Source organism: Heteronotia binoei, chromosome 17 (assembly GCF_032191835.1).
Source record: "Heteronotia binoei isolate CCM8104 ecotype False Entrance Well chromosome 17, APGP_CSIRO_Hbin_v1, whole genome shotgun sequence".
Lineage (NCBI taxonomy): Eukaryota > Metazoa > Chordata > Lepidosauria > Squamata > Gekkonidae > Heteronotia > Heteronotia binoei.
The window spans coordinates 50,987,792-51,014,510 of record NC_083239.1 but is presented as its reverse complement, the minus strand read 5'-3'; the positions used below and the strand labels follow the sequence as shown (position 1 = coordinate 51,014,510).

The window sequence follows — 26,719 nt, the reverse complement described above, 5'->3', positions numbered from 1 at the left end:
GAGGTCTGCAGATCTCCTCTCCCGGAGAGGCGGGCTGGGGAGCTTGTGAGGTCAGCCATGGCCAAGCTACATGGGCTGCAAGCCGACTACGTCTTCCGGGGCGTGGAGCATGTGGTGAGGATGACGGTGGAGGGGAACCTCCTGGAGGTGGAAGTGGAGGACCGGCTGACCACGGACCAGTGGCGAGGGGAATTCGATGCGGCTTGTGAGTGGCACAGGGATTGTGATGGGTGGTGGGGAGGAGGGAGTGGGGACGATCCCCCCTCTCCACGTTGCGTACAGGGTCCATGGTGCAGGACTCTGCTCAGATCTTGTGGCAGGTGGGCAGCGGCAGTGCACAGCAAGAGACACTTAACCTGATGCTGGCTCACATGTAAGGACTGTAGCTCCGTGGCAGAGCATTGGCTTGGCATGCAGAAAGTCCCAGGTTCGATCTCTGGTATCTCCGGACAAGCAGTAGGTGACGTTATAAGACCTCTGCCTGAGATCCTGGAGAGCTGCTGCCAGTCTGAGTAGACAATACTGACACTGATGGACCAAGGCTCTGATTCAGTACACAGCATCTTCAAATGCTGTTGGACTCTAATGCGGCCGCCTCCTCCTTTTGGTTTTTTGGGTGTGCGAGGGATGTTCCTTCCGGGAGATCTTTTGAAGTCTGTTCTCCTGGGGGAGGATTGGCGGGGGGAGTCCTCCTCTTACAGGAGGGGGTCATCAAGTGGCGTTAGTTCAGAAGCACCACCTTCTTTGGCTGAGGATACTGCACATGGTCAGCTCTTTGTGGTTTCCCTCCATTCTAGCAGAGGTCCATCAGTGGCTCTTAGCCACAGCATATTGTTGGAACTCTCTGTCTGGGGCAGTGATGCTCTGTATTCTTGGTGCTTGGGGGGGGGGGCACAGTGGGAGGGCTTCTAGTGTCCCGGCCCCACTGATGGACCTCCTGATGGCTCTTGGGTTTTTTGACCACTGTGTGACACAGAGTGTTGGACTGGATGGGCCATTGGCCTGATCCAACATGGCTTCTCTTCTGTTCTTATTCTAGTCGTTGAAGACCTGACGCACAAGACGGGGAATTTCAAGCAGTTTGGAATCTTCTGCAGCATGCTGGAGTCGGCCCTGACGCAGGTGAGGTTTGGCGCGGCTCGGAAAAAGCTGCTTGGGAAGAGACTTCAAGGGCAAACTGAGGAATCTGTCCACATGAAGGTGCATCTGAAGCAGCATTTTGAACTCGACCTGCCTTTTCCTCCAGTGATCCCCTGCCATCTGTTCCTTAGATGAGAGCAGAGAACTTTGCTTGTCTCCCTGCGCAGGCCCAGCCCCATCTTGCAGGTGAGACCGAAGTGCTGCTTCTAATGCCAGCCTGGGAGAAGAAAATACTCTTCGATCACGATGTTCCTTCTTCCCAAATTAGGCTTAGATTCATCCTGACGTTGACCGATAATAATAATAAGTTTTATTTATATCCCGCCCTCCCCGCCAAGGCAAGCTCAGGGCGGCTAGGCAGGCTCAGGGCGACCGAGGCAAAAGCACTTCCGCGTGGGCCTTTGTCCTTTTGCAGCATCTCGTTTGAACTGGGCCGCTGGATAAGTGACGCGTGCGGAAACTCTGCGCAGGTGCTGATCCTGTTGCACGGAGACGCCATGCATGCCTCGCCAGTGTCACGTTGAACGCAGCCCTCGGGTTGGGATGGTGCAGGAGTGGGCGGAAAGTTGCAGACACAGCCCAGATTCTTTCGGGATGAGTGAGGGCTCCCTGATCACGGGATCATCGGCGAGGTTTCGGCCAGTTCTTGGCTGGAGAGGAGAAGATGTTCTCCCCCAACTCGCAACCCCATGATTCTTCTCTTCTGAATGCCACCTGTCCCCTCCATTGGGGGAGGGCGGTCCTCTTGTCCTCTGGGGGTAGGGTGCATCCTTTGGTTTAGAGCAGGGGTTTTGAACTCATTTGTTACAAGGGCTGGATCTGACATAAATGAGACCTTGTTGGGCCGGGCCATGTCGGGTTGGGCCAAGCCATGTCAGGCTGGGCCGTGTGTATAGCTCTTTAAGATTAGGTAGCAGAGATATCAATTTTATAAAGAACACAGACAAGCACAAATATATATATATTTTAAAACTTAAATCATGCTTAAAACATTAGCACTCGTTGGTTTTAAAGGTGCTTTCATTGAATTTCTCTCGTCATGGGATCCAGCGAACTGTGCAAAGGAAGCTCTGGCTCTTTCCTTCCTATCCCAGGGACAAGGAGGGGGAGGAGCTTCAGCCAATAGAAGGAAGAGAGGCTTGGCTCAGTAGCTCCGCTGTGCAATTGAGAGAGCCTGGCAAAGCAAGCTATTCCTCCCCCCTTCCTCCCCAAGGGAGGAGCCTCAGCCAATGGAGAAAACAGAGGTTTTGCTCTGTAGCTCCTGTGCAATTGAGCAAGCCTGGCAAAAAAAAGCTGTTATGCAGAAGGAAGCAAGATATAGGGAGAAGGAAGCAGATGACAGCCAGTTGCTCGGGGGCCTGATAGGATCTCTCCAGGGGCCTGATTCAGCCCCCGAACTGCATGTTTGACACCTGTGGTTTAGGAAGCTTCTGCCACAACCCCTTCCATAATCACCTTGAAGTTCCTCCGTCTCTCCATTCCCGCATAGCTCCTGCGAACTCCACTTGCCACCAAATAACATTCTCTGCGTTTAGTTCCAAATGTTCGGGGGGGGATAAATACAGAAGAGAGTCAAGAACCCATAATCTTCCCAGATTCATTGATATCTTTCCTTTTTTCCCACCCCTGGTTTGCCCTTTGGTTATCTAAATAACTTGCATGCTGAAGTAAATGATCGGCTAGGGTTTCTTAAATAGAACCTCCACGTTCAGGGGCACTGTACCTTGGAAGACCAGACTCTTGGGGATGAACAGCAGCGGGGTCTTCTTGTGAGCTTCCCCAAGGCTGGCCATAATTGGGAACCAGATACCTGGATAAAGCGGGGGTCCCCAGCTTTTTTGAGCTTTTGGGGACCCATGGGAATTTCAAGAGGGAGTGGAAAGCACCTCTCCAAAAAGGCTGTGGCAGAAGTTGGAGCCAAGTAGGAAAGTGGCTGCTGCCAAATGCAATACCTCCCTCCCTGCTGTTTGGCCATGGGAAATCCTTTCATTTGAATGAGGAGAGCCAGTAACAAGCCCTGCCTTACAGTGGCCTTGCCCTCTTTCTGAAAACCGTGGTAGGTGCCAAAGGAAGCCCTGGCACCACATTGGGGATCCCTGGATTTAGAGGGTTTAGATCAGGGGTGGCCAAACTTAACGCAAGAGTCACATAGAATAAATGTCAGATATCAGAGAACACATCAGATGTCAGAGAGCCGCAAGACATGAACATCAGATGTCAGAGAGCCACAAGACATGAACATCAGATGCAAGGGAGCAGCAAGACATGAACATCAGATGTCTGAGAGCCGCAAGACATGAACATCAGATGTCAGAGAGCCACAAGACATGAACATCAGATGCAAGGGAGCAGCAAGACATGAACATCAGATGTCTGAGAGCCGCAAGACATGAACATCAGATGTCAGAGAGCCCCAAGACAGGAAGGAAGAGAGGGAGGGAGGGAGGAAGCAAGGAAAGCAAATAGATGGAGGGGGAGGGGGAAAGAAAGCAACTTTAACTTCAAATGCATTCTCTAAGCTTCCAGCTGGCTTGGCGAAGTGATTTAAAGAAATGCCTTCTCCAATCTGGCCAACAGGGCAGTGGGCGCTTCAAGAGCCACACAATATGAGTGAAAGAGCCACAGTTTGGCCACCTCTGGCTTAGATGCAACACCTTGAGGAGAAGGGGCTGTGCCTCTTGAGTCTTGCTGTGGTTCAGGGTGTCTTTTCCCTCACAGAGCAGCGAGTCAGTCACCCTGGACCTGCTGACCTACTCTGACCTGGAGTCGCTGCGGAGCAGGAAGGCCGGGGTGGGCCCCAGGCTCACATCCGCCACCAAAACCTCCCCGCTGAGCTCCAAACGCTACCTGATATTGATCTACTCGGTGGAGTTTGATAGGTGAGGGGCTGAACCGGAGCGTGGGGAAAGGACGGTGCGGGGCTGGACATTGGGGGGAGGGAGAAACGGGCACAGGAAGAGAGCAGGAGGAGGTGGGAGCCCCTGTCCAAGGTCAGTGGGTGAGATGAGTCCAGCCCATGCTGCACAAGCAGGCAGACATTCTTCCGGAGTTGCTAACTGACTTGGCCTGGGCCAGTCCAAAGGCAGTGGTCAAGTTGGCACAGAGGAAACCCTTAGGCTGGACACTTATTCCCCTCCATGGGTGGGACCACAGAGAGGCAAGCCAGAGCAAAACATAGTCTTGGGGACATCCGCATTCCCTGCTGATAGATAGCATTGTCTATTTAAGTAGATAAGCTATCAGCATTAAATATATAAAAATGTGTGGCATTTAGTGGTGGTGGATTCATAAGAACATAAGAGAAGCCATGTTGGATCAGACCAGTGGCCCATCCAGTCCAACACTCTGTGTCACATAAGAACATAAGAGAAGCCCTGTTGGATCAGGCCAATGGCCCATCCAGTCCAACACTCTGTGTCACACAATGGCCAAAAAACCCAGGTGCCGTCAGGAGGTCCACCAGTGGGGCCTGAACACTAGAAGCCCTTCCACTGTTCCCCAAGCACCAAGAATACAGAGCATCACTGCTCCAGACAGTTCCATCCATACCTTGTGGCTAATAGCCACTGATGGACCTCTTCTGTTCATCAATAACCACAAGTGCTGGCTTGCTGGATGTGGAAATCGGCTTCCTATGTGATTCTTTATGGGGTAGCCATGTTAGTCTGTCTGTAGCAGTGGAAATGAGCAAGAGTCCAGTAGCAGCTTAAAGACAACAAAATTCTGGCAGGGTCAGAGCTTTCATGTTTTCTAAGCACCTTAAAGACGAACAAGGTTTGAGAGAGGGCTGGAGCTTTCGGGAGTCACTGCTCACTTCTTCAGGTACTGATATCAGAAGAAGAAGACTGCAGATTTATACCCCGCCCTTCTCTCCGAATCAGAGACTCAGAGTGGCTTACAATTTCCTTTATCTTCTTCCCCCACAACAGACACCCTGTGAGGTAAGTGGGGTTGAGAGAGCTATCGCAGAAGCTTCCCTTTCAAAGGCAACCTCTGCAAGAGCTACGGCTAACCCAAGGCCATTCCAGCATCTGCAAGTAGAGGAGTGGGGGATCAAACCCGGTTCTCCCAGATAAGAGTCCACAAACTTAACCACCTCACCAAACTGGTGGAGGAGTGACTCACAAAAACTCCTCCCCTTCCACAAATTGTGTTAGTCTTTAAGGTATAGTGTCCAGATCACATGATGTGATGGTATCGCTTTGCTCTGCTCTGGTAAGACCTCACCTGGAGTATTGTGCTCAGTTTTGGGCACCACATTTTAAGAAGGATCTAGACAAGCTAGAATGAGTCCAAAGGAGGGCGATGAAGATGGTGAGGGGTCTGGAGACCAAGTCCTATGAGGAAAGGTTGAAGGAGCTGGGCATGTTTAGCCTAGAGGAGGCGGCTGAGAGGTGATATGATCACCATCTTCAAGTACTTGAAGGGCTGTCATAGAGAGGATGATGTGGAATTCTTTTCTATGGCCCTGGAAGGCAGGACCAGAACCAATGGGTTGAAATTAAAAGAGTTTCCAGCTCAACATCTGGAAGAACTTCCGGAGCATTAGAGCGATTCCTCAGTGGAATAGGCTTCCTCAGGAGGTGGTGGGCTCTCCTTCCTTGGAGGTTTTTAAACAGGCTGGATGGCCATCGGACAGCAATGAAGATCCTGTGAATTTAGGGGGAGGCGTTTGTGAGTTTCCTGCATTGTGCAGGGGGTTGGACTAGATGACCCAGGAGATCCCTTCCAACTCTATGATGCTAAGGTGCTATTCTTGCTCTCTTTTTTACTATTTGATTTTGTAAGCTATGGCTCTGAAGGTCAAAGGGAAAAAGTGGAGTAGTTTTTGTTCACTAACCTTAGACCAATACATCGGTGGCCCCTTAGCTCTGTGGGTTTCAAGGGCTGTCCCTGCCCACCCCTCCTCTTCCTCAGTGTTAGACGCTGGCTGTGACCCTTAACTGTGTTTTGTGGCCTCCTGGCAGGATCCACTACCCTCTGCCGCTCCCCTATGTGGGGAAACCAGACCCCGTCATCCTGCAGAAGGTAATCCGGGAGCTGAAGGAGGAGTTGGCCATGCTGAAGGTGAAGCCGGGCAAGGATTTCCGAGATGCTGAGATCCGCCGTCTCCGGGACGAGTGAGTGGGTGGGGTGGGGGCGTCATTTCTCAATTTTAATGCCTGTGTTCGAATCCAACATCCTGGGGACGGGTCCCCAGCTCCATGCAGGAGGTCTTCCCCCCTTCCAGGTGGTTCCTCTTCCAAATGTAGGCAATAAGAGGAAGGCCAGCATGTGTCTAAAAAAAAGGTAGTCCCCTGTGCAAGCACCAGTCGTTTTCTTTCCCAGCGTTTTCACAGCAGACTTTTTACAGGGCGGTTTGCCCTTGCTTTCCCCAGCCATCTACGCTTTCCGTCCAGCAAGCTGGGGACTCCTTTGACCGACCTCGGAAGGAGGGAAGGCTGAGTCAACCTCGAGCCGGCTACCTGAACCCAGCTTCCGCCGGGATTGAACTCAGGTCGTGAGCAGAGCTTAGGACTGCAGTACTGCAGCTTTTCCGCTCTGCTTCACGGGGCTCTGGGTTTGTATAGGAAAGGAAAGGTCACTTGTGCAAGCACCAGTTGTTTCCGACTCTTGAGTGACCTTGCTTTCACAACGTTTTTACGGCAGACTTTTGACGGGGTGGTTTGCCCTTGCCTTCCCCAGTCATCTACGCTTCCCCCCCAGCTAGCTGGGTACTCATTTGACCGACCTCGGAAAGAGGGAAGGCTGAGTCAACCTCGAGCTGGTGACCTGAACCCAACTCCGGCCGGGATCGAACTCAGGTCGTGAGCAGAGCTTAGGACTGCAGCTCTAACACTCTGCGCCACGGGGATCTTAACAGCATGTGTCTACCCATATATTTTTATGCCACTGTTCTCTAGGGAACTCAGAGCATCATCCCTGTTTTTCTCTCCTCCTCAGTTCTATCCTCACAATCACCCTACAAGGTAGATTAGGCTCAAGGAGGGCGACGGGCGGATGGTCACCCAGTGAGTTTCGTGGCTGAGTGGGGTTTTGAACACAGTCCTGGCCCAATACTGTACACTGTTACCGGTCCCTGTAGGAGGGAGAGCAGCTTGGGACCCTGGAGTCCCAGCTTTGAGTCTGAGGTGTGATTTAGTGGAGAGATCCCACCCCTGTAACACCTCTTGTCGGGGTTGCAATCAGAGTCTGGTTTCCTCCCTTGCCGCTTCATCACTTTGCCCTGTTGGGCTTCATAGAGAGCCAGTTTGGTTTAGTGGTGAAGTGTGCGGACTCTTACCTGGGAGAACCGGGTTTGATTCCCCACTCCTCCACTTTCACCTGCTGGGATGGCCTTGGGTCAGCCATAGCTCTTATAGGAGTTGTCCTTGAAAGGGCAGCTTCTGTGAAAGCTCTCTTAGCCCCACCCACCTCACGGTGTCTGTTGTGGGGGAGGAAGATAAAGGAGATTGTGAGCCGCTCTGAGACTCTGAGATTTGGAGTGGAGGGCGGGATATAAATCCAGTATCATCATCATCATCATCATCATTTATCTGGTGTCTTTTTGTCAGGCGTCCAAGGTGGCTCACCAAGAGATGGAGGCTCAGATAGCAGCCGCTGCCAAGTCCGCATTTTTTCATCTTAGACGGGCAAGGCAGCTGGCCCCCTTTCTGGAGCGCGACGACCTAGCAACAGTGATCCATGCTACGGTCACCTCAAGGTTGGACTACTGCAATGCCCTCTACATGGGGCTGCCCTTGTCTCGGACCCGGAAACTGCAGCTGGTGCAGAATGCCGCGGCCCGGCTGCTATTGGGTCTCCCAAAGTGGGAACACATCCAGCCGGGTCTCCGGACTCTGCACTGGCTTCCAGTGATATACCGAGTCCGGTACAAGGTGCTGGTTATTACCTTTAAAGCCCTATATGGCCTGGGACCTGCCTACCTGAAGGACCGTCTCTCCCCACATGTTCCCCAGAGAGCACTGAGGTCAGGAACACAAAATCTCCTCACTATCCCCGGGCCAAAAGAAGCCCGTCTGAAAGCCACCAGGGAAAGGGCTTTCTCCGTTATGGCCCCCGTATGGTGGAATCAGCTGCCGGAAGAGGTGAGGGCCCTGCGGGACTTGGCGCAGTTCCGCAGGGCCTGTAAGACGACCCTCTTCCGGCTGGCCTATACCTAGCCTACATTTAGCCAGGATAACAACTTGAGGAAACAGGCCAGCCATCTTTTTACTGGAAACTGAATTACTTTGTTTTAATGTTTTAACTGTTTAACTATTAAACTGTTTTACATTTGAAATTGTTTAATTTTAAGTTTGATTAATTGTTGGAAGCCGCCCTGAGCCATTCGTGGGAAGGGCGGGATAGAAATCCCAAATAAATAAATAAATAAGATGGGGCAATACTGTCAAAATATGTAACATTGAGTCCTGAAAGCCCTGAGGGAACAAAACACTGGTTAGTAAAAGCAGCGGGAGTTACCACCAGAAGGAGTCAGGAGCACCCAACGTCTTTGGTTGGAAGTACTTTCAGGAACAGAAAAGCCGCAGTCTCTGACCGACGGTTTTGCAGAGCACATTACTGTGCATTCTGCCTTGTGGAAAGTCAAACAACTGGTTCCTGTACCTTGGTGTGGTCTCCTTAAGACTTTGGGATGCCATGTCCCTCCTAGCAATTGAAGGTGGGGACTGGGGACTTAATAGGAGGAAGGCCCCAGCAAGATCTCCAGTGACATCACTTCTAGCATGTGCTGTCACTGTGACGCTCTGGTTATTTGGACAAAAGCTCTGTGGTAGAAATGGCTTCTGCTGTGCATTTTTTGCTCAAATTACTGATATGATGACACTACTTGCTGAAAGAGACATCGCCACATTACTGGCAACATAGTCTGGGTCTCCCTCCTGCTCCTGGTAAGTCCCCCCACCAGCCAGCTGATCAGCACTGGGGGGCAGGGAATCCCCCCGCCTCCATTTGAAAGCTGGCAACCCTGTGGTGGCAGTTCTCTATGCTCTGGAGCAGAGAAAGGTCTCTCCTGAGAATTCTAGGATCCCATAAAAACATAAGAGAAGCCATGCTGGATCAGGCCAATGGCCCATCCAGTCCAACACTCTGTGTCACACAGTGGCCAAAAAAACCAAGTGCCATCAGGAGGTCCACCAGTGGGGCTAGAAGCCCTCCCATTGTGCCCCCCCAAGCACCAAGAATACAGAGTATCACTGCCCCAGACTGAGAGTTCCAGTGATAAGCTGTAACTAATAGCCACTGATGGACCTCTGCTCCATAGGCTTATCCAATTGCCTCTTGAAGCTGGCTATGCTTGTAGCCGCCTCCTGTTAAGTGGAGATGCCTGCAATCAAACCAGGAGCCTTCTGCAAGCCATACAGCTTGGTCCCCTTCTGCACTGTGGCCCTTTCCTTTGCTGCAGTCTCCTGCCTGCCCGCCCCTGATCCCTCCTGCCTTCGTCCTGCCAGGCTGCAGCACGTCTTGGAGGAGAAGCAGGCAGCCGAGACAGCCCTGGCAGCCCTGCAGGAGGAGCTGAAGCTGACCAACAAGAGCAGCGCCTTCAAGGAAGTGAAGATCCTGAAGAAGGTGGTCCAGAGCCTGGAGGAGCAGCTGGCCAAGGAGAGGACCAAGCACCAGCGGGTGATCAGCAAGCGCCTGCAGGAGAGCCGGCAGCTGGCCGACGAGGTGGGATCCCCCTCCCTTGCCCTGTTAGGAAAAAGAATAAGTTCATCCGCATAAAGTCCACGTTTCATTGCTTTTTATCAATACTGATGGCTTTTAAATGGAACCCAAAAATTCTGTCGCTTCCTCAAAAGGCTCTAATTCAGGGGTGGCCAAACTTGATTAACATAAGAGCCACATAGAATAAATGTCAGATGTTTGAAAGTCACAAGAAAGGAATGTCAGAGGCTTGAGAGCTGCAAGATGGAAGGAAGGAAGGAACGAAGAAAAGGGAGAAAGGGAGGGAGAGGTGAAAAGAAAGCAACTTTAACTTTAAATGCATTCTTCAAACCACTGGCTGACTTGGCTTGGAGAAGTGATTAAAAGAAAGAAATGCCTTGTCCAAGCCTGCCAACAGGGCAGTTGGTGCTTCAAGAGCCACACAATGTATGTAAAAGAGCCACATGTGGCTCCCAAGCCACAGTTTGGCCACCCCTGCTCTAGCGCATTCTTTGTAAAGACGGAGTGGGTTTGACACCAGCTAACGTGGACTGGTTTTTTGTGGATGAACTTATTCTTTATCCTAACACCTCTTTGAAACAATAATGGACTGAGTGTGCATGACTGTGAAGAGGGATAATTTGTTTGATAAAGTGCCTGTGTGCACTCTTGGTGAAAACATTCATTACAGACTGTTTTCTAATGTTTTGGTTTGTGAGTCACATGCAGACTCTTAACCTCTAAAAAGTGCCTGTGTGCACTCTGATTTATTCTACTGCAGGCTGTTTGGATTCATTTAAGTGCAGATTCTTTGGGGGAAAAGGTTATGTTAAAGTGCCTGTGTGCACTCTAAAAGTGCCTACGTGCACTCTGATTTATTCTACTGCAGACTGTTTGGAAAAAGAGGTTATGTTAAAGTGCCTGTGTGCACTCTAAAAGTGCCTGCATGTACTCTGATTTATTCTACTGCAGACTGTTTGGATTCATTTAAGTGCAGACTCTTTGGAAAAAAGAGGTTATGTTAAAGCAGCGGTCCCCAACCTTTTTGACACCAAGGACCGGTTTTGTGGAAGACAGTTTTTCCACGGATGGGGGAGGGGGTGCGATGGTTTCAGGATGACACAATTGTGCAATTTATTTCTATTAGTTCGGTGTAGTGGTTAAGTGTGCGGACTCTTATCTGGGAGAACTGGGTTTGATTCCCCACTCCTCCACTTGAAGCTGCTGGAATGGCCTTGGGTCAGCCATAGCTCTGGCAGAGGTTGTCCTTGAAAGGGCAGACTCTTATCTGGGAGAACTGGGTTTGATTCCCCACTCCTCCACTTGCAGCTGCTGGAATGGCCTTGGGTCAGCCATAGGTATCGTAGACCTGTCCTCAGAAGAGCAGCTTCTGTGAGAGCTCTCTCACCCCCACCTTCCTCACAGGGTGCCTGTTGTGGGGGAGGAAGATAAAGGAAATTGTAAGCCACTGAGTGGAGGGTGGGATATAAATCCAATGTTGTCATTGTCTTCTTCATCTTACATTGTAATATATATTGAAATAATTTGGTTGCTAACAGGCCACGGACCAGTACTGGTCCATGACTGTGAGGTTGGGGACCTCTGTGTTAAAGTGCCTGCGTGCCCTCTTGTGTATTTTATTGCAGTCTGTTTAAATGCAGAGGCTTTGGAATGTTAAAGTGCCTGTGTGCACACTTATATTTCTCATTATCGACTGTTTAGAAGTAGAGGCTACTTAGAAGTAGAAGCTACAGGGTTTTTCTTTTCACCCCATAATTTTCTTGTAATAAATGTTTTGATAGAATAGTGTTCATAGTTTCACCCTGACATTTCTTCTATTATAGCTTTCCTTAAACTCAGGGAGCCCCCTTTTTTCCCCATACCGGAAACATTTTGCAGCTGGCCAGGAGTTTTGGTGAGACCGCAGAGTTTTGGTTCTCCTTAGATTACCCATCATTCACTGGTGGAGTCGCAGTGCCCTTGGGAAGCCTTCCATGAATCAACCAGACTCCTCCCTCTTTCTCTTTATTCTAGCTGGCGGAGCTGAAAGCCACAGAGAGGGGCCTCCGGATCCGCGTGAGGAACCTGACCAACGAGCTGGCCTTATACAAGAAGGGGTGAGTGGAGGCCTTGGGCCGATCGCATGATTTGTCAGCCCTTGCTGGGGTCTGCCACGGACAGAGAGCTCCCTTGGTAGTTTCCTTCTGAGCTCTGTTCTGTTTCTTTCCCCCTCCCCAGGCGCTTCACCCCCACCGCGCCATCTCCCACAAACCATTTTGCTTACCCCAGCCTGAGCCGAGCTGGCACCGCGGCCAAGAAAAGAGAGGACCGCCGCTCCACTTCAGGGGAACGGTCAAATTCGCGGGAACGCAGCGGGGCCTGGGTATCCAGCCGGCAGCGGTCCTCTTCCCGAGAGGGCCGTAGTGGGAGCCAGGGGCGGCTCACGCGGCAGTCCCCCTCCCCTACAGGTGAGACAAGTGGGGGGGCTCTCACTGTTTGGCATCCCTTTCATTGGCCAGAGCACCAGATGGGTCTGCGTGGTCCAAAGACTGCAGGCCAGAGGGCCTTCTAGGTGATCTGTGAACAGATAATCCCAGAATTCCAAATTCTGCGGCAATAAGAGCTGAATTGGCCTCTTAAGAGCCAAATAAGAACAAAGCGGGGCAAATGTTTGTCAGCATTCTAATCTTGTATAATTTGCTCCTGTACAAGCCAGGGAGCAAGAAAGCGCTGTGCAGAGAAAAATCTTTTCTGTCTCTCTGAGATCCGACTAGGCCTAACCTCAGGCGTACTCTGAGCCTTCAGGCACCTTTGGAATTCTGACACAAAATGGCTGCCGAAGGGGGTGGAGCCAATCACAAAATGGCTGCCGCGTCTGACCTTTAGTGACACAGTGAAGATCCTTGCGCCAAAGCAACATTTTTTAAAAAAAATCAGCACAGCCAATCATTAGCCTTGCTGGGTAGAGGTCCCACCTGGCTCCACCCACTTTCTAAACACACTTGTAGGGAATCGGAAAAAGGTGTCTGTGGGTGCCATGGTGCCCCTGAATACCACTTTGGGGAGCTCGTGTGTTTCCCAGGAAACCGGCACAAAACATTTCCGAAGATCGTCTCCTCTCCTTCCCTCTCCTCCCCTAGGCTCCCGAGGGTCACGTTTCGATCCCACAGCCTTTGTGAGAGCCAAGGAGCGCAAGCAGAAGGAAGCCGAGCAGAACAAGTGAGCAGCTTTTCTCTGGGGAGGGCTTTCTTACCTCCCCACCCCGCCCCAGCACCTGGAGCCTGCCTGACCTGGTGTGACCATTCTCGCTAACTGCCCTCTCTCCACTCCAGCAGGCGATGCCTCCGCAGAGGAATGGGAGATGCCCCGCCTAGTAGGTGGCGTCAGGCTCAGTCCAGAGGGGCATCCGCTTTCGGTGCAGATGGGAAGTCCCGGGGCAGGAGTTCTTCAGGTAAGGCATTGCTGAGATCACAGGGCGTGTTTTGCAGCTTCCTGTGCCGTCCCTTCTGAGTCCTGCAGAGTCCCTGGCACGCGATGGGCACAGTGTATTCCCATCTTGATGTGCCAGGTTCTCTTCCCCAGTTCATTTGCTAACGACAATAAGTTTTATCTTCCTTTTCACTACCCAACAAACGCAAAGCTTTCTCTTTTCCCAGCGGTTCCTCTTGCCTCCGCTCTGGCTGTAAGCCACGGGCCCATCTGTTGTATTCCTGTGCCAAGCTGCTTTTTATTAAAAGCTCCCACTACGTGGAAGGCGTAGAACTAAAAGCAAGGGAGGGATGGGTTAGCTCTTTGTCAGCTGCTATACGTTTTGGAAGGAGCCCCGTGGCGCAGCGTGGTAAAGCTGCAGTACTGCAGTCGGAGCCCTCTGCTCACGACCTGAGTTCGATCCCAGCGGAAGCTGGTCCAGGTCGCCAGCTCCAGGTTGACTCAGCCTTCCATCCTTCCGAGGTCAGTAAAATGAGTCCCCAGCTTGCTGGGGAGAAAGTGTAGATGACTGGGGAGGGCAATGGCAAACCACCCCGTAAAAAAGTCTACTGTGAAAATGTGACAGCAATGTCACCCCAGAGTTGGAAATGACGTGCTTGCACAGGGGACTACCCTTTTTTTTTTAACCTTTTTAATGTCCATATGGCGCAGAGTGTTAAAGCTGCAGTACTGTAGTCCTAAGCTCTCTGCTCACAACCTGAATTCGATCCCCGGTGGAAGCTAGGTTTTCAGGTAGCCGGCTCCAGGTTGACTCAGCCTTCCATCCCTCCGAGGTCGGTAAAAGAGTCCCCAGCTTGCTGGGGAGAAAGCGTAGATGACTGGGGAAGGCAATGGCAAACCACCTCAACATGAAAACCAACATGAAAACATCGTGAAAGCAATGTCATCCCAGAGTCAGAAACGACTGGTGCTTGCACAGAGGACTGCCCTTTACCTTTTTCAATAAGTTTTGAAAGAGATAACTTTCTCTTCTGTTCTATGGAATTCTCTCCGACTCCTAATATAGAATTACTAGCAAAGGTCTAATAAATTGGGACCGATTGCTAGAATATTTCCATCTGCTGCTGTTTTGCTTTGTGTTCTTTGCTTCCACTTTGCCCAGTTCAGCTCAGTGAGTGGAATCCAGTGCTGCTGTGCTAACAGAGCATTTGATGCAAACAATTTTTCACCCACTTTTTCCTTCCGGCACCCCCTGCAATGTCACTGTTGAGAGGGGGAGAAGGGCTGCAATGGTTGGGGGGCAGGCTTGATGAGTAGCTCTCTCTCTCCTTTTATGAGCAAAGGAACGTCCCACAAACAGTTCATATTCATGGGAGGGAGGGAAGCAGTCCCTGTTGAGCTACCCCTTCATGACAGTCCCACACCCCTGGTTTGTGCGGCTCAGCTCCCTCTTTTGGCAGCCAGTTTTTAGCTTTAATGCATATCTGACAGCAATGAAGATCCTGTGAATTTAGGGGGAGGTGTTTGTGAGTTTCCTGCATTCTGCAGGGGGTTGGACTAGATGACCCTGGAGGTCCCTTCCAACTCTATGATTCTATATCCAGTGATACAATGCATATACAACGCAGGAGTCCAGCAGCACCGTTAAGACCAACGAACTTTTATTCAGAACGCAAGCTTTCATGTGCACGTATGCTTCTTCAGACGAGGAATGATGCAGGTACAGTGAGCAGAGCTACATATAGTTGCTGGAGTTTGGGATTAGAATACCGCTTTGCATTCTAAACCCCAACAGCTATATGTAGCTCTGCTCACAGTACCTGCATCATTCCTCGTCCGAAGAAGCGTGCTTTTAGCCTACGAAAGCTTGCGTTCTGAATAAAAGTTTGTTGGTCTTAAAGGTGCTGCTGGACTCTTGCTTTGTTCTGCCGCTTCAGACCAACACGGCGCCCCACCTGGATCTATCTACAATGCGTATACAGTGAGGCTTCTTCTCTGATTTTGCTTGTTCCTTTGGCCAAGGCCATTTCAAGGGGCTGGTTCACGCCCCCGTGGTCAGCGTCTAGTGCGGGGGTGGGGAACTGGCTATCCAGATATGGGGGGGGGGGGTTGCCTACAGCTCCCATCAGCCCCAGCCAGCATGGGCAATGGCTGGGGCTGATGGGAGTTGTAGGCAAAAAGCATCTGGAGAGCCACTGTTCCCCACCCCTGGTCTAGTGCCTTCGCCCATGCAGTTCTGCTGTTGTGCACCGACAGCTGCAGGCAAGGCGAGTCCATTCCTGAGCCTCGCTCCCCGCTTTCTCTCTCCCGCAGTGGAAAGCTTCCGCAGCCGGCGCTCTTCTGCGAGCTCAGGGAGCGAAATGGAGGATTACTCTGAACCTGCCGCTCCCAGGTAAGAAAAGGCTGGGTAGGTAACTCCTTTAGATTCTCTGGGGACTCACCCACACATGAACACACAGGAAGCTGCCTTCTACTGAATTGGTCCATCAGGGTTGGTATTATCTACTCAAACTGGCAGCAGTTCTCCAGGGTCTCAGACTGAGTTCTTTCCCCATCACCTCCTACCTAGTCCTTTTAACTGGAGATGCCAGGGATTGAACCGGGGACCTTCTGCATGCTGAGCAGATGCTCTACTACTGAGCTACAGCCCCACTTCCTGGCTCTCCCGGGTCTCAGGCTGAGGTCTTTCCCATCACCTCCTGCCTGGTCCTTTTAACTGGAGATGCCAGGGATTGAACCGGGGACCTTCTGCATGCTGAGCAGATGCTCTGCCACTGAGCTACAGCCCCACTTCCTGGCTCTCCAGGGTCTCAGGCTGAGGTCTTTCCCATCACCTCCTGCCTGGTCCTTTTAACTGGAGATGCCAGGGATTGAAGCTGGGACCTCCTGCATGCCAAGCAGAGGCTCTGCCACTGAGCTACAGCCCCACTTCATGGCTCTTCAGGGTCTCAGGCTGAGGTCTTTCCCATCACCTCCTGCCTGGTCCTTTTAACTGGAGATGCCGGGGATTGAACCGGGAACCTTTCGCCTGCCAAGCTGAGGCTCTTCCACTGAGCTACAGCCCCACTTCCTGGCTCTCCAGGGTCTCAGGCTGAGTTCTTTCCCCATCACCTACTTGCCAGATCCTTTTAACTAGAGATGCCGGGGATTGAACCCAAGACCTTCTGCATTCAAGGCAGGTGTTCTCCCTCTGAGTCACAGCCCCTCCCTTCCCTTTGCAGTATCTTAAATTCCCACCTAAATTTGGTTGGGCTAAGTTTCTACTCCTTATGGGAGCAGAAGTGACACTTGTGTGGTAAAAAATGTCCAGTAGGGTCTTGAGCGACGGAGAAGATTTACTTCTCTCAGAGAAGTCGGCATCTTGGCCTCTGACACACTCAGGATGGGAACGATATCTGCGCTCTTGGAATATTCAGCTCTTGGAATATTCAGCACTCTTGATCTGATTGTCCTCGTTCCTCAGGGGTCGGAAGCGAGTGGGAAGGGGCCGGAAACCCCTCGGCAGCTCCTCGTGGAACAGATCGTCCGGGGTAAGTGGCCAACCAGGCTGGGGGCTTCCCCCGTCCCAGTTCATGATCACCTCCCCAGCTCTGCTCCCAGTCCTTTGGAGCGTGGCCTTTGATTTAGCTGAAAGACCCGCCTGGATGTATGTCTCGCCTGTTTTTTATTTGCGAAGCCCTGATGTTAAAACATGGCTGTGGTGGGGGGGAAAGAACTCACCCAATGGGCCTTCATCTACACACAATGTCTCATTTAAACTGGGCAAAGAACCAACAAGTGCCTTCTACCTGCTTTGGATAGGTCCTGACGCAGCATTAATGAGACTCTGTGTGAAGGAAGTCCTGCAGGGGGCATCCTCTGGCCTCAACAGCATCACGAAACAAAGAAACACCTTGCTTTTCCACTAGGCTTTTACTGTTAGCGTCCCCATGGCGCAGAGTGGTAAAGCAGCAGTACTGCAGTACTGTGATCTGAACTCTCTGCTCACAACCTGAGTTCTCTCCCAGCGAAAGCTGGTTCAGGTAGCTGGCCCAAGGTTGACTCAGCCTTCCATCCTTCCGAGGTCGGTAAAATGAACTCTCTGCTCACGACCTGAGTTCGATCCCCGGTGGAAGCTGGGTTTTCAGGTAGCCGGCTCGAGGTTGACTCAGCCTTCCATCCTTCCAAGGTCGGTAAAATGAACTCTCTGCTCACGACCTGAGTTCGATCCCCGGTGGAAGCTGGGTTTTCAGGTAGCCGGCTCGAGGTTGACTCAGCCTTCCATCCTTCTGAGGTCGATCAAATGAGTCCCCAGCTTGCTGGGGGGAAAGTGTAAAAGACTGGGGAAGGCAATGGCAAACCACCCCGTCAAAAGTCTGCCGTGAAAACATTGTGAAAGCAACGTCGCCCCAGAGTCGGAAACGACTGGTGCTTGCACAGGGGACCTTTCCTTTCCTTCAATGTCATCTCGCAAGGTTCTTTGCACCACAATGGAAATTGTGGCTTTTTACCTTTTGGCTTTCATTGGATGTCACTCACCCTGTTGGTTTTAGTTGATTGTTTTCTTTGGCTAAACTCGAGGGGTCTGAAGCAATAGATCAGTTTGAATCCAGTGGCGCCTTTAAGACTAAAGAAGTTTAATTCTGGGTATAAGCTGTCACGTGCAAGCACACGGAAGCTTATACTCAGAATTAAACTTTGTTGGTTTTCTTTGCCATTTTCCTTACCACTAAAATGGTTTCATTAACTGTGTGTGGATTTTACCCCTGGATTGTTTGTAGCTTCTCTTGTAAACCCTCTTGGAATATTCTTTTTTTTTCAAATATAATTTTCATTATTTTAGTTTACAGAACCAAAACATAAACTACAGTGTACAACAGTTATCTAAATCATACATTAAAAGTAGATACACAGATGATCCTCTATAATCATCAGCTACAGTCATCAACAATATCGAAATCATGTCTTAAACATAAACTAAAAAAGTAAAGGTAGTCCCCTGTGCAAGCACCAGTTGTTTCTGACTCTGGGGTGACGTCGCGTCCCGACGTTTTCACGGCATACTTTTTATGGGGTGGTTTGCCATTGCCTTCCCCAATCATCTACGCTTTCCCCCCCCAACAAGCTGGGTGCTCATTTTACTGACCTCGGAAGGATGGAAGGCTGAGTCAACTTTGAGCTGGCTACTTGAACCCAGCTTCCGCCAGGATCGAACTCAGGTCACGAGCAGAGAGCTTGAACTGCAGTACTGCAACTTTACCACTGCGCCACAGGGCTGCCTAAACATAAACGACAATTGTTTATATCATACATTGACTTTTTAATTGATTTTCCATTCCTTTGTAAAAATCTTTATTCTGTCTCTCCCAGTTATTTTCATATCTGAAAATTTATTGCAACAAACATCTGTTGTCAGACCCCTTTTCTCAGTCTCTGTCTTAATTTAAATTTATTCCCGATTCTCAGCTATACATTCAAACAATGCTTTCCCTTTTTCTTGAAATTATAAAATCGGGTTGTTGTGTATTCTTTTTAATGTGTGGAAGCTGTTGATTAAAGAAAAAATAAATGAACGACTCTCATTCTCTGGGCAGGTTTCTCGAGCAGACAGCGGTCACAGAAAGCCCTTGGTGAGCACCCCGACCGGAGGCAAGCAAGTGGACAAAGGTAACCCTTCAAGCTCTTGAGTGGTACCTTGAACTTTGGAGGGGCAGGGCCTGCAGAGCTCATGGGGTGGGGTGGGGGGATTCCCAAGGCAGCTAGATTGAATTTTGGGCTGTATCAACAGAAGTCTAGTGTCCAGATCACATGAAGTGATGGTATCGCTTTACTCTGCTCTGGTAAGACCTCACCTTGGAGTATTGTGCTCAGTTTTGGGCTCCACATTTTAAGAAGGATATAGACAAGCTGGAACGAGTCCAGAGAAGGGCGACGAAGATGGTGAGGGGTCTGGAAACCAAGTCCTATGAGGAAAGGTTGAAGAAACTGGGCGTGTTTAGCCTGGAGAGGGGGCGGCTGAGAGGTGATATGATCACCATCTTCAAGTACTTGAAGGGCTGTCATATAGACGATGGTGTGGAATTGTTTTCTGTGGCCCCGGAAGGTAGGACCAGAACCAATGCGTTGAAATTAAATCAAAAGAGTTTCCAGCTCAACTTTAAGAAGAACTTCCTGACAGTTAGACCGATTTCTCAGTGGAACAGGCTTCCTCAGGAGGTGGTGGGCTCTCCTTCCTTGGAGGTTTTTCAACAGAGGCTGGATGGCCACCTCACAGCAATGAAGATCCTATGAATTTAGGGGGAAGTGTTTGTGAGTTCCCTGCATTGTGCAGGGGGTTGGGCTAGATGACCCTGGAGGTCACTTCCAACTCTTATGCTATGTCCGATTAGGAGTTGGAGGACCCGGATGCAAATTCCTCCCCCTGCCATGAAGACTGCAGGATGGGCTTGGGCCAGTCTCTCTGTCAGCCTCGCCTACCTCACAGGTCTGTTGTGAGGATAAAATGGAGAAGCGCTTTTTCTTTTCCATGCTGGACCCTGCAGCAATTTTTTTTCAATTTAGTGAAGTCCCGCTTCCAAGCATACAGCTGTGGCTTTCCAAGCAGAGCAGGGCTGTGCTGGGTGAATTCCTTGGGGCAAGGCACTGTGGGAAGAGTCCCCAGTTGTTGATCCTCGGTATCGGTGTCTCACACATAGACAGCTTCAGTGGTAATAGTAGCTATGTCACAAGGCGTAGGTGGAACACTATCAGGGGCATTGATACTCTGTATTCTTGGGGGAGGGCAACAGTGGGAGGGGATCTGGGGGATCTGGTCCCACTGGTGGACCTCCACCTGATGATACCTGAGGTTTGGCCACTGTGTGACGCAGAGTGCAGGAGTAGATGGGCCATTGACGCAATCCAACACCTCTTATGGTCTCCCCTCCCATCTTTTGTTACAGGATGGGCTATGGCAGGGGTGTCAAGCTCATTTGTTATGAGGGCCGGATCTTACATAAATGAGACCTTGTTGGGCCGGATCATGTGTGTATCTATTTAAGCTTAGGTAGCAGAGATGTAAACTTTATAAAGGACACAGACAAGCACAATTAAAGTTTAAAAAAAAAAACCCTTAAAACATGCTTAAAATGTTAGCATTCGTTGGTTTTAAAGGTGCTTTCTTTGTATAATAATAATAATAAACTTTAATTTGTATCCCACCCTCCCCGCCGAAGCAGGCTCAGGGCGGCTAACAAGACATGGTTTCCCATGATTTACATAAGACAATTTTTAAAATACAATTAATACATACATTTAAAAACAGTTACAAGGTTAAAACTACATAAAAGTTAAGACTATCATAAATTAAGGTGCTATATTCAGTAGATATTTTTCGATGGCAGGTATCGTTTTCAGGACTCCTTATATGCTTGTATAAAGAGGGTAGTTTTGCAAGCCCTGCAGAACTGACTAAAGTCCCGCAGGGCTCGCACTTCCTCCGGTAATTGATTCCACCAGTGGGGGGCCATTACGGAGATCCAGGGGGCTAGGCAAAGGAAGCTCTGGCTCTTTCCTTCCTTCCCCAGGGGACTAGGAGGGGGAGGAGCCTCAGCCAATAGAAGGAAGAGAGGCTTGGCTCAGTAGCTTTGCTGCGCGATTGAGAGGGCCTGGCAAAGCAAACTGTCCTTCCCTCCCCTTCCTCCCCAAGGGAGAAGCCTCAGCCAACAGAGAAAATAGAGGTTTTGCTCTGTCGCTGCTGTGCGATTGAGCAAGCCTGGCAAAGCAAGCTGTGATGCAGAAGGAAGCAAGAGAGAGGGAGAAGGAAGCAGAGGACACTTGGGGGCCTGATAGGAGCCGCATGTTTGACACCCCTGGGCTATGGCATACCCAAAGCCAGTCTCCTTGCCTGGTTGCTGCAGGGCACTGTGCTTGGGCTCCCTGGCAGGGCATTTGGAGAACCCTCCCCCCACACACACACACACACACACCGCTTTGTAGGGCTGCCAGTTCCAGGTTGGGGAATTCGTGGAGACTGTGGCGGCAGAGCCTGAGGAGGGTGAGGGTTTAGAAGGGAAGGGAGCCCAGTGAGTTATAATGCCATGGAATCCATCCTCTGAAGCAGCCATTTTCTCCAGGGGAACCCGATCTGTGCCGTCTTCTGGGAGATCTACAAGTCCCACTCAGAGGTTCTGGAGAAAATAAGGACAAGCCTCTGTGCAAATTTGCCTCTTACAAAAACGTCTCTATACAATATTGTGAAATTAAACTGACGTGTATATTTTATTTATAGAAGAAGAAGAAGAAGAGGATATTGGATTTATATCCCGCCCTGCTTTCCGAAGAGTCTCAGAGCGGCTAACAATCTCCTTTACCTTCCTCCCCCACAAAAGACACCCTGTGAGGTGGGTGGGGCTGGAGAGAGCTCTCACAGCAGCTGCCCTTCCAAGGACAACCTCTACCAGAGCTATGGCTGACCCAAGGCCATGCTAGCAGGTGCAAGTGGAGGAGTGGAGAATCAAACCCGGTTCTCCCAGACAAGAGTCCGCACACTTAACCACTACACCAAACTGGCTCTTATATATTATAGCTTGGATAAAGCATAATTTGCAAAAACAGGAGATTAGACCTGTTTTACCTGTTGCCGAGCATTGCATCGGCTGTCTTGCTGCTGTTTTACATATTGAAAATCTCTTTTTGTAAGCGAGCCAGTGTTAGTGTAGTGGTTAAGTGAGCGGGCTGTTATCTGGGAGAACCGGGTCTGATTCCCCACTCCTCCACTTGCACCTGCTGGCATAGCTCTGGCAGAGTTGTCCTTGAAAGGGCAGCTGCAGTGAGAGCCCTCTTGGTCCCACCCACCTCACAGGGTGTCTGCTGTGGGGGGAGAAGATATAGGAGATTGTAAACCGCTCTGAGTCTCTGTCCTTGAAAGGGCAGCTGCTGTGAGAGCCCTCTCAGCCCCACTCACCTCACAGGGTGTCTATTGTGGGCGAGGAAGATAAAGGAGATTGTGTGCCGCTCTGAGACTCTGAGATTGGGAGTAGAGGGCGGGATATAAATCCAATATCATCATCTTCTCTTGCATACAGTGGATTATAATCATGTCAATTGCCTTGTTATTGGAAGACGGGCCATTTCTATGCTAAAGATTGAGGTATTCTCGGACAAAAGAACCGTGACTTTAATTGCTGGCGGTTTGTGTTACCAGTGAAGACTCAGACAGCATTTAACATTTCCGTCACTTCTTTATTGGGTAAAATTGTAGAGAAACATTTTGTAAGAGGCAAATGTGCGCGGAGGCTTGTCATTGTTTTCTCCGGTTCTTCTTTCTGTGTGGCTGTTGCCGTTTACACCCACTTGGAGGGTGGCTGCCCTGCCTCCCAGGGCTGCGGGTGTCGTAACAAGGCTATTTCGCCCCAACAGAAAATCTATACGACGAGCCGTCAGCTGACCTCTCCGAGATTGACGCTCGGCTCCAGGCCTTGCAGGAGTACATGAATAAGCTCGAGACAAGAACATAGTCCCCACGGAGGCTGGAGGCAGCGAAGGAGACCAGCTCACCCGGACCCTCCGGCGGCGCTCAACACCACACCTGCACCTACCGAGAACAGGGCCGAAATTCCCAAGGGGTTCCTCTCCTCTGAATAACATTTAGTACCCTACCTGACTTTTTCTACCCTTGGTTGTAGGTCTGATTTACAAAGATTTTGGGGTGGGGGTGGGTGGGAATTGTGGATTTGTGACATCTACGCACACTCACACATCGTGTCTTATTGAAATGGGGAGCGTCTCTCCCTCCTGTGGCGCACCAGACGCAAAAGAGAGCGCACCAGACGCAAGAGAGAGCGCGCAGCCCTTCTGAGCTCAACCCACATTATAAACCACTTTGCCTTAAGAAAAGAGTGTGGAAGGATTTGTTAGGCGTTGGAGTGCCCTGCTGAGCCCTTTTCTTGCCCTAATCCTGCCTCCTGGTCCGTTCTGATCCTGACAAAACAAGGCACACCTTGAGCCGTGATGAAGCTGTTGCACCGAGGCAGCCTTCCCTTCGATCTCAGCTGAGCCGGAAGAAGACAGGTTTTTCCTGTTCTTAGTTCCCCTTGCCTCTCCCAAGCCCTTCTCCAGCGTGAAAGGCTCAGATACTTTGGGGACACTGATTTGATTCTCCTTGGAGGGGAAGGTCGGCCTCTGGGTGGCTGTCTAGGAATCCTTGGCCAGCAGCAGCTTCTGTGGTGTTAGGCAAAACCTCGGTGCAACCTTTAGGAGATAACAGAAGTGCTGTTGGTCCAAAGAAAATTTTATTTGGTTTTCCTTCTCTGCTGGGGCAGGCGCCCAAAGCGAGCTGAGCTGGTGAAGATTTAATTTTAAACGTTAACAGCCCAGCTTCTTTTGACCGATCTCTCAATGGCGTTAAAAGGCTGCCCAGTTTGCTCATTTGCGCCCAGCCAGACCATTTCCCGACTTAACCAAGCCTGTCCAGTTTTGACCGCTGCGCTGAGTGGCAATTATTCCTGAGCGCTTTTGTGGGGGGGTCTCTCCTTTAGCGGAACTGGCTCATAATTCCCCATGTACTCTTTCTGGACATTCCTGAAAGCTCCTTCCCAGCTTCTCACTCCAGAAAAAGTCAGCAGCAGTAGCCATGCAGGGACTTGTTGTAAATAAACGTTTTCTTTTCCTTAACTGTCTCTGTCTGTTCCAGGGACATCGCCACACTGCAGGGGTAATTGATCTTTCTAGGAACCAAATGATTTATTTGCCCCCTGGTCATGCATTGGGGTGGGAAGAGCAAAAGCTTGGCAGAGAAAGTGGGGGGGAGAAGATTTCGGGGAGGAAATCTGGGAAAGGGTGAGTTGGTTGAAAGGGCAATGAACTCACAGGGTGGGGGGAGTATAATTTTTTTAAAGGACATGGAATCTCAAAAATTGGGGAAAAACATTTTGGTGTAGAGCCAGTTAGGTGTAGTGGTTAAGTGTTCGGACTCTTATCTGGAAGAACTGGGTTTGATTCCCCACTCCTCCACTTGCAGCTGCTGGAATGGCCTTGGGTCAGCCATAGCTCTCGTAGGAGTTGTCCTTGAAAAGGCAGCTGCTGTGAGAGCTCTCTCAGCCCCACCCACCTCACAGGGTGTCTGTTGTGGGAGGAGAAGATACGGGAGATTGTAAGCCTCTCTGAGTCTCTGATTCAGGGAGAAGGGCGGGGTATAAATCTGCAATTCTTCCCTGCATTATGTGGGTGTTTATTATTTATTTCTCTCTCTCTCTCTCTCGGCTTGGCTTCGCGAACGAAGATTTAAGAAGGGTGCAATTTATTAACTGCCTTTCTACCTTATAGGCATACAAAATGGCCTACAGCTTAAATAATAAAGTAGGTTTTAAAAACCTTTTAAAAATGTAAAACTGCCAATCGATGGTGCGGTCTCATTTGGAATACTGTGTACAGTTCTGGTCACCGCACCTCAAAAAGGACATTATAGCACTGGGAAAAAGTCCAGGGAAGGGCAACTAGAATGATTAAAGGGTTGGAACACTTTCCCTATGAAGAAAGGTTAAAACGCTTGGGGCTCTTTAGCTTGGAGAAAGTAGAGAAGTACTTTTCTCCCTTTCTCACAATACAAGAACTCATGGGCATTCAATGAAATTGCTGAGCAGTCATTAAAATGGATAAAAGGAAGTACGGTACTTCTTCACCCAAAGGGTGATTAACGTGGAGTTCACTGCCACAGGAGGTGGTGGCGGCTACAAGCCTAGGCAGCTTCATAAATATATATATGGGCCATTGGCCTGATCCAATATGGCTTCTCTTATGATCAATAGAAAGAAAAACTAATAATTTCAGCAGTGGAGTGGCTGAAGCGATATGCCATAACGAGAAGCCCTTGGAATTTTATTAGCACCATAATTTGTTAATGTTCCAGTACGGGTTTTAATATGTCCGGATAGGCACAACTGTGTCTCTGATGTGTAAAAATTCCTGAACTTCTAATTAACTATCAGTCATTTGCATTCTGTCCCAGTGGTAGGCGCTAGAAGCGATATAATTTATTTCAACCCAAATTGTATAGTGATTCTACTTGCACAACCCTGTCAATATACAGAGCACTCAACAGCCTTACCCCAACAGCAAAATGTTCCCTACTCTGAGGAGCGGGCAGCCCCAGGGAGATGGGGGGAGGGGGGATTCAAAGGAGAATGCCTGGATCTTCTTCGTGGTCTCTGTGCAGTCCCACACATGGGTTTTCCCGTCAGGACGAACCCTACCTCGGAGATTTTAAAAGCTAGCCTAGGCGTTATTTTTGGCGCGCACTCCCTTCCGTCCTGGGGAGCAGGCATCCACTGCGCATGCCTGGAACGGGAGGGAGGCGCCCCACCCAGCCAGTTTCTTTCCAACCGTCGCCCGGGATAGTCTTACCTCGTTGCGCTCCTCTTTTACCTCAGATCCTAGCCTTCGCTTCTTCGTCGTTTCCTCTCTTTTATTCCATTTTCCTCTTTATATTCTTATACTCTTCATTACTCTTCAAAAAAAAAAAAAAAAAAAGAAAAAGAAAAAAAAAAAATATCTTTCCTGCTTTTACCTCAGACCTCCCTTCCCCTACCCCCCCTCCCCCCCCGGGCGTATGGAAGGAAGGGATAGTAGAATAACCTTCAAAAGGTGTTCGCGTTGTAGGGCAAAAATCCCTACATCGGACGGACATTCACTTTGTTTATTTTGCCTGGGAGAAGCCCATAAAGTAGACGCCTGTGCGCATTGCCGTCAATTCGGCAAACAGGCGCGGAAAAACAGGGCCGCTAGACTGAGAAGTCATCTTATGGAGTCTGTGCTTCACCCTGAAATGTCGCAATCCTCTACTACAAGTAAGTCGCCTCCCCTTCTGTCTCCCCAAGGGGACGGCGCAAGGTCGGCAGCTTCAGTGGCCACTGTTCCCAGCAAGCATAAGCCCGGCGATGCCGCGAAAACCGGCGACGGCGCGAAGACGTCACAACAAACGGTCGCGCCTATTAAATTGAAAACTGGGAAGCACACCAAGAAACACAAGCACTCCGAGCCGAAGGGCCCGAAGGATTCGAGAAAACCTACCGACCCGAAAGAATCGAAAAAATCTACCGACCCGAAGGACTCGAAAAAACCTACCGCTCCGAACAAACCTTCGGAACAACACGAGTCTGACATACGTTGTGACCCGTCCACACCCGGATCCGATACCCAGGAAGCGGCCACTCCGCTTACGGACTCACCGCATCAGCAGACGGAGGAAGTTATCCCGGTTCCGTCCCGATCCCCTTCTTTGCAAGGATCCATACCAGACCCTTCGCTGGAGAAGATCCGAGACCCGCTGCAGTGGACTCAACAACACATCAACCCCAGATCGTTCCGCGATATGTCGAATCCCATCCAATATAGACACGATGCTCATCGCTACTTTGATACTCACCGATTCCCAGCCAGATCTCCGAGCATCGAGAGACATCGGTACCATCATACACGTTTCCCGGAGAGATCCCCTAGCAGGGGGAGGGACCGCTATCGCTACAACCCGAGATCTCGGTCTCCATCC

General features: G+C 50.3%; 1 protein-coding gene and 1 non-coding gene across 3 annotated transcripts; one reads left to right on the top strand and one right to left on the bottom strand.

Moving 5' to 3' along the window:
- Window positions 1-23,847, top strand: CCDC61 (coiled-coil domain containing 61). Of its 2 annotated transcripts, none has more exons than XM_060257517.1 (13): window positions 1-205; window positions 1,040-1,122; window positions 3,859-4,019; window positions 6,108-6,260; window positions 9,594-9,810; window positions 11,821-11,903; window positions 12,025-12,254; window positions 12,927-13,005; window positions 13,122-13,237; window positions 15,529-15,607; window positions 16,679-16,745; window positions 18,789-18,861; window positions 22,594-23,847. In XM_060257517.1, the coding sequence occupies exons 1-13, from the start codon at window positions 58-60 to the stop codon at window positions 22,689-22,691; spliced, it is 1,587 nt and encodes a 528-aa protein (XP_060113500.1). In that variant the 5' UTR covers window positions 1-57; the 3' UTR covers window positions 22,692-23,847. The 2 variants fall into 2 exon arrangements, with proteins under 2 accessions (XP_060113500.1, XP_060113499.1); XM_060257516.1 differs by having other exon boundaries at window positions 13,119-13,237.
- Window positions 15,933-16,004, bottom strand: TRNAA-AGC (transfer RNA alanine (anticodon AGC)). Its single transcript has one exon. It is a non-coding gene; the product is annotated as a tRNA-Ala (tRNA).
- Window positions 23,848-26,719: the final 2,872 nt, after the last annotated feature.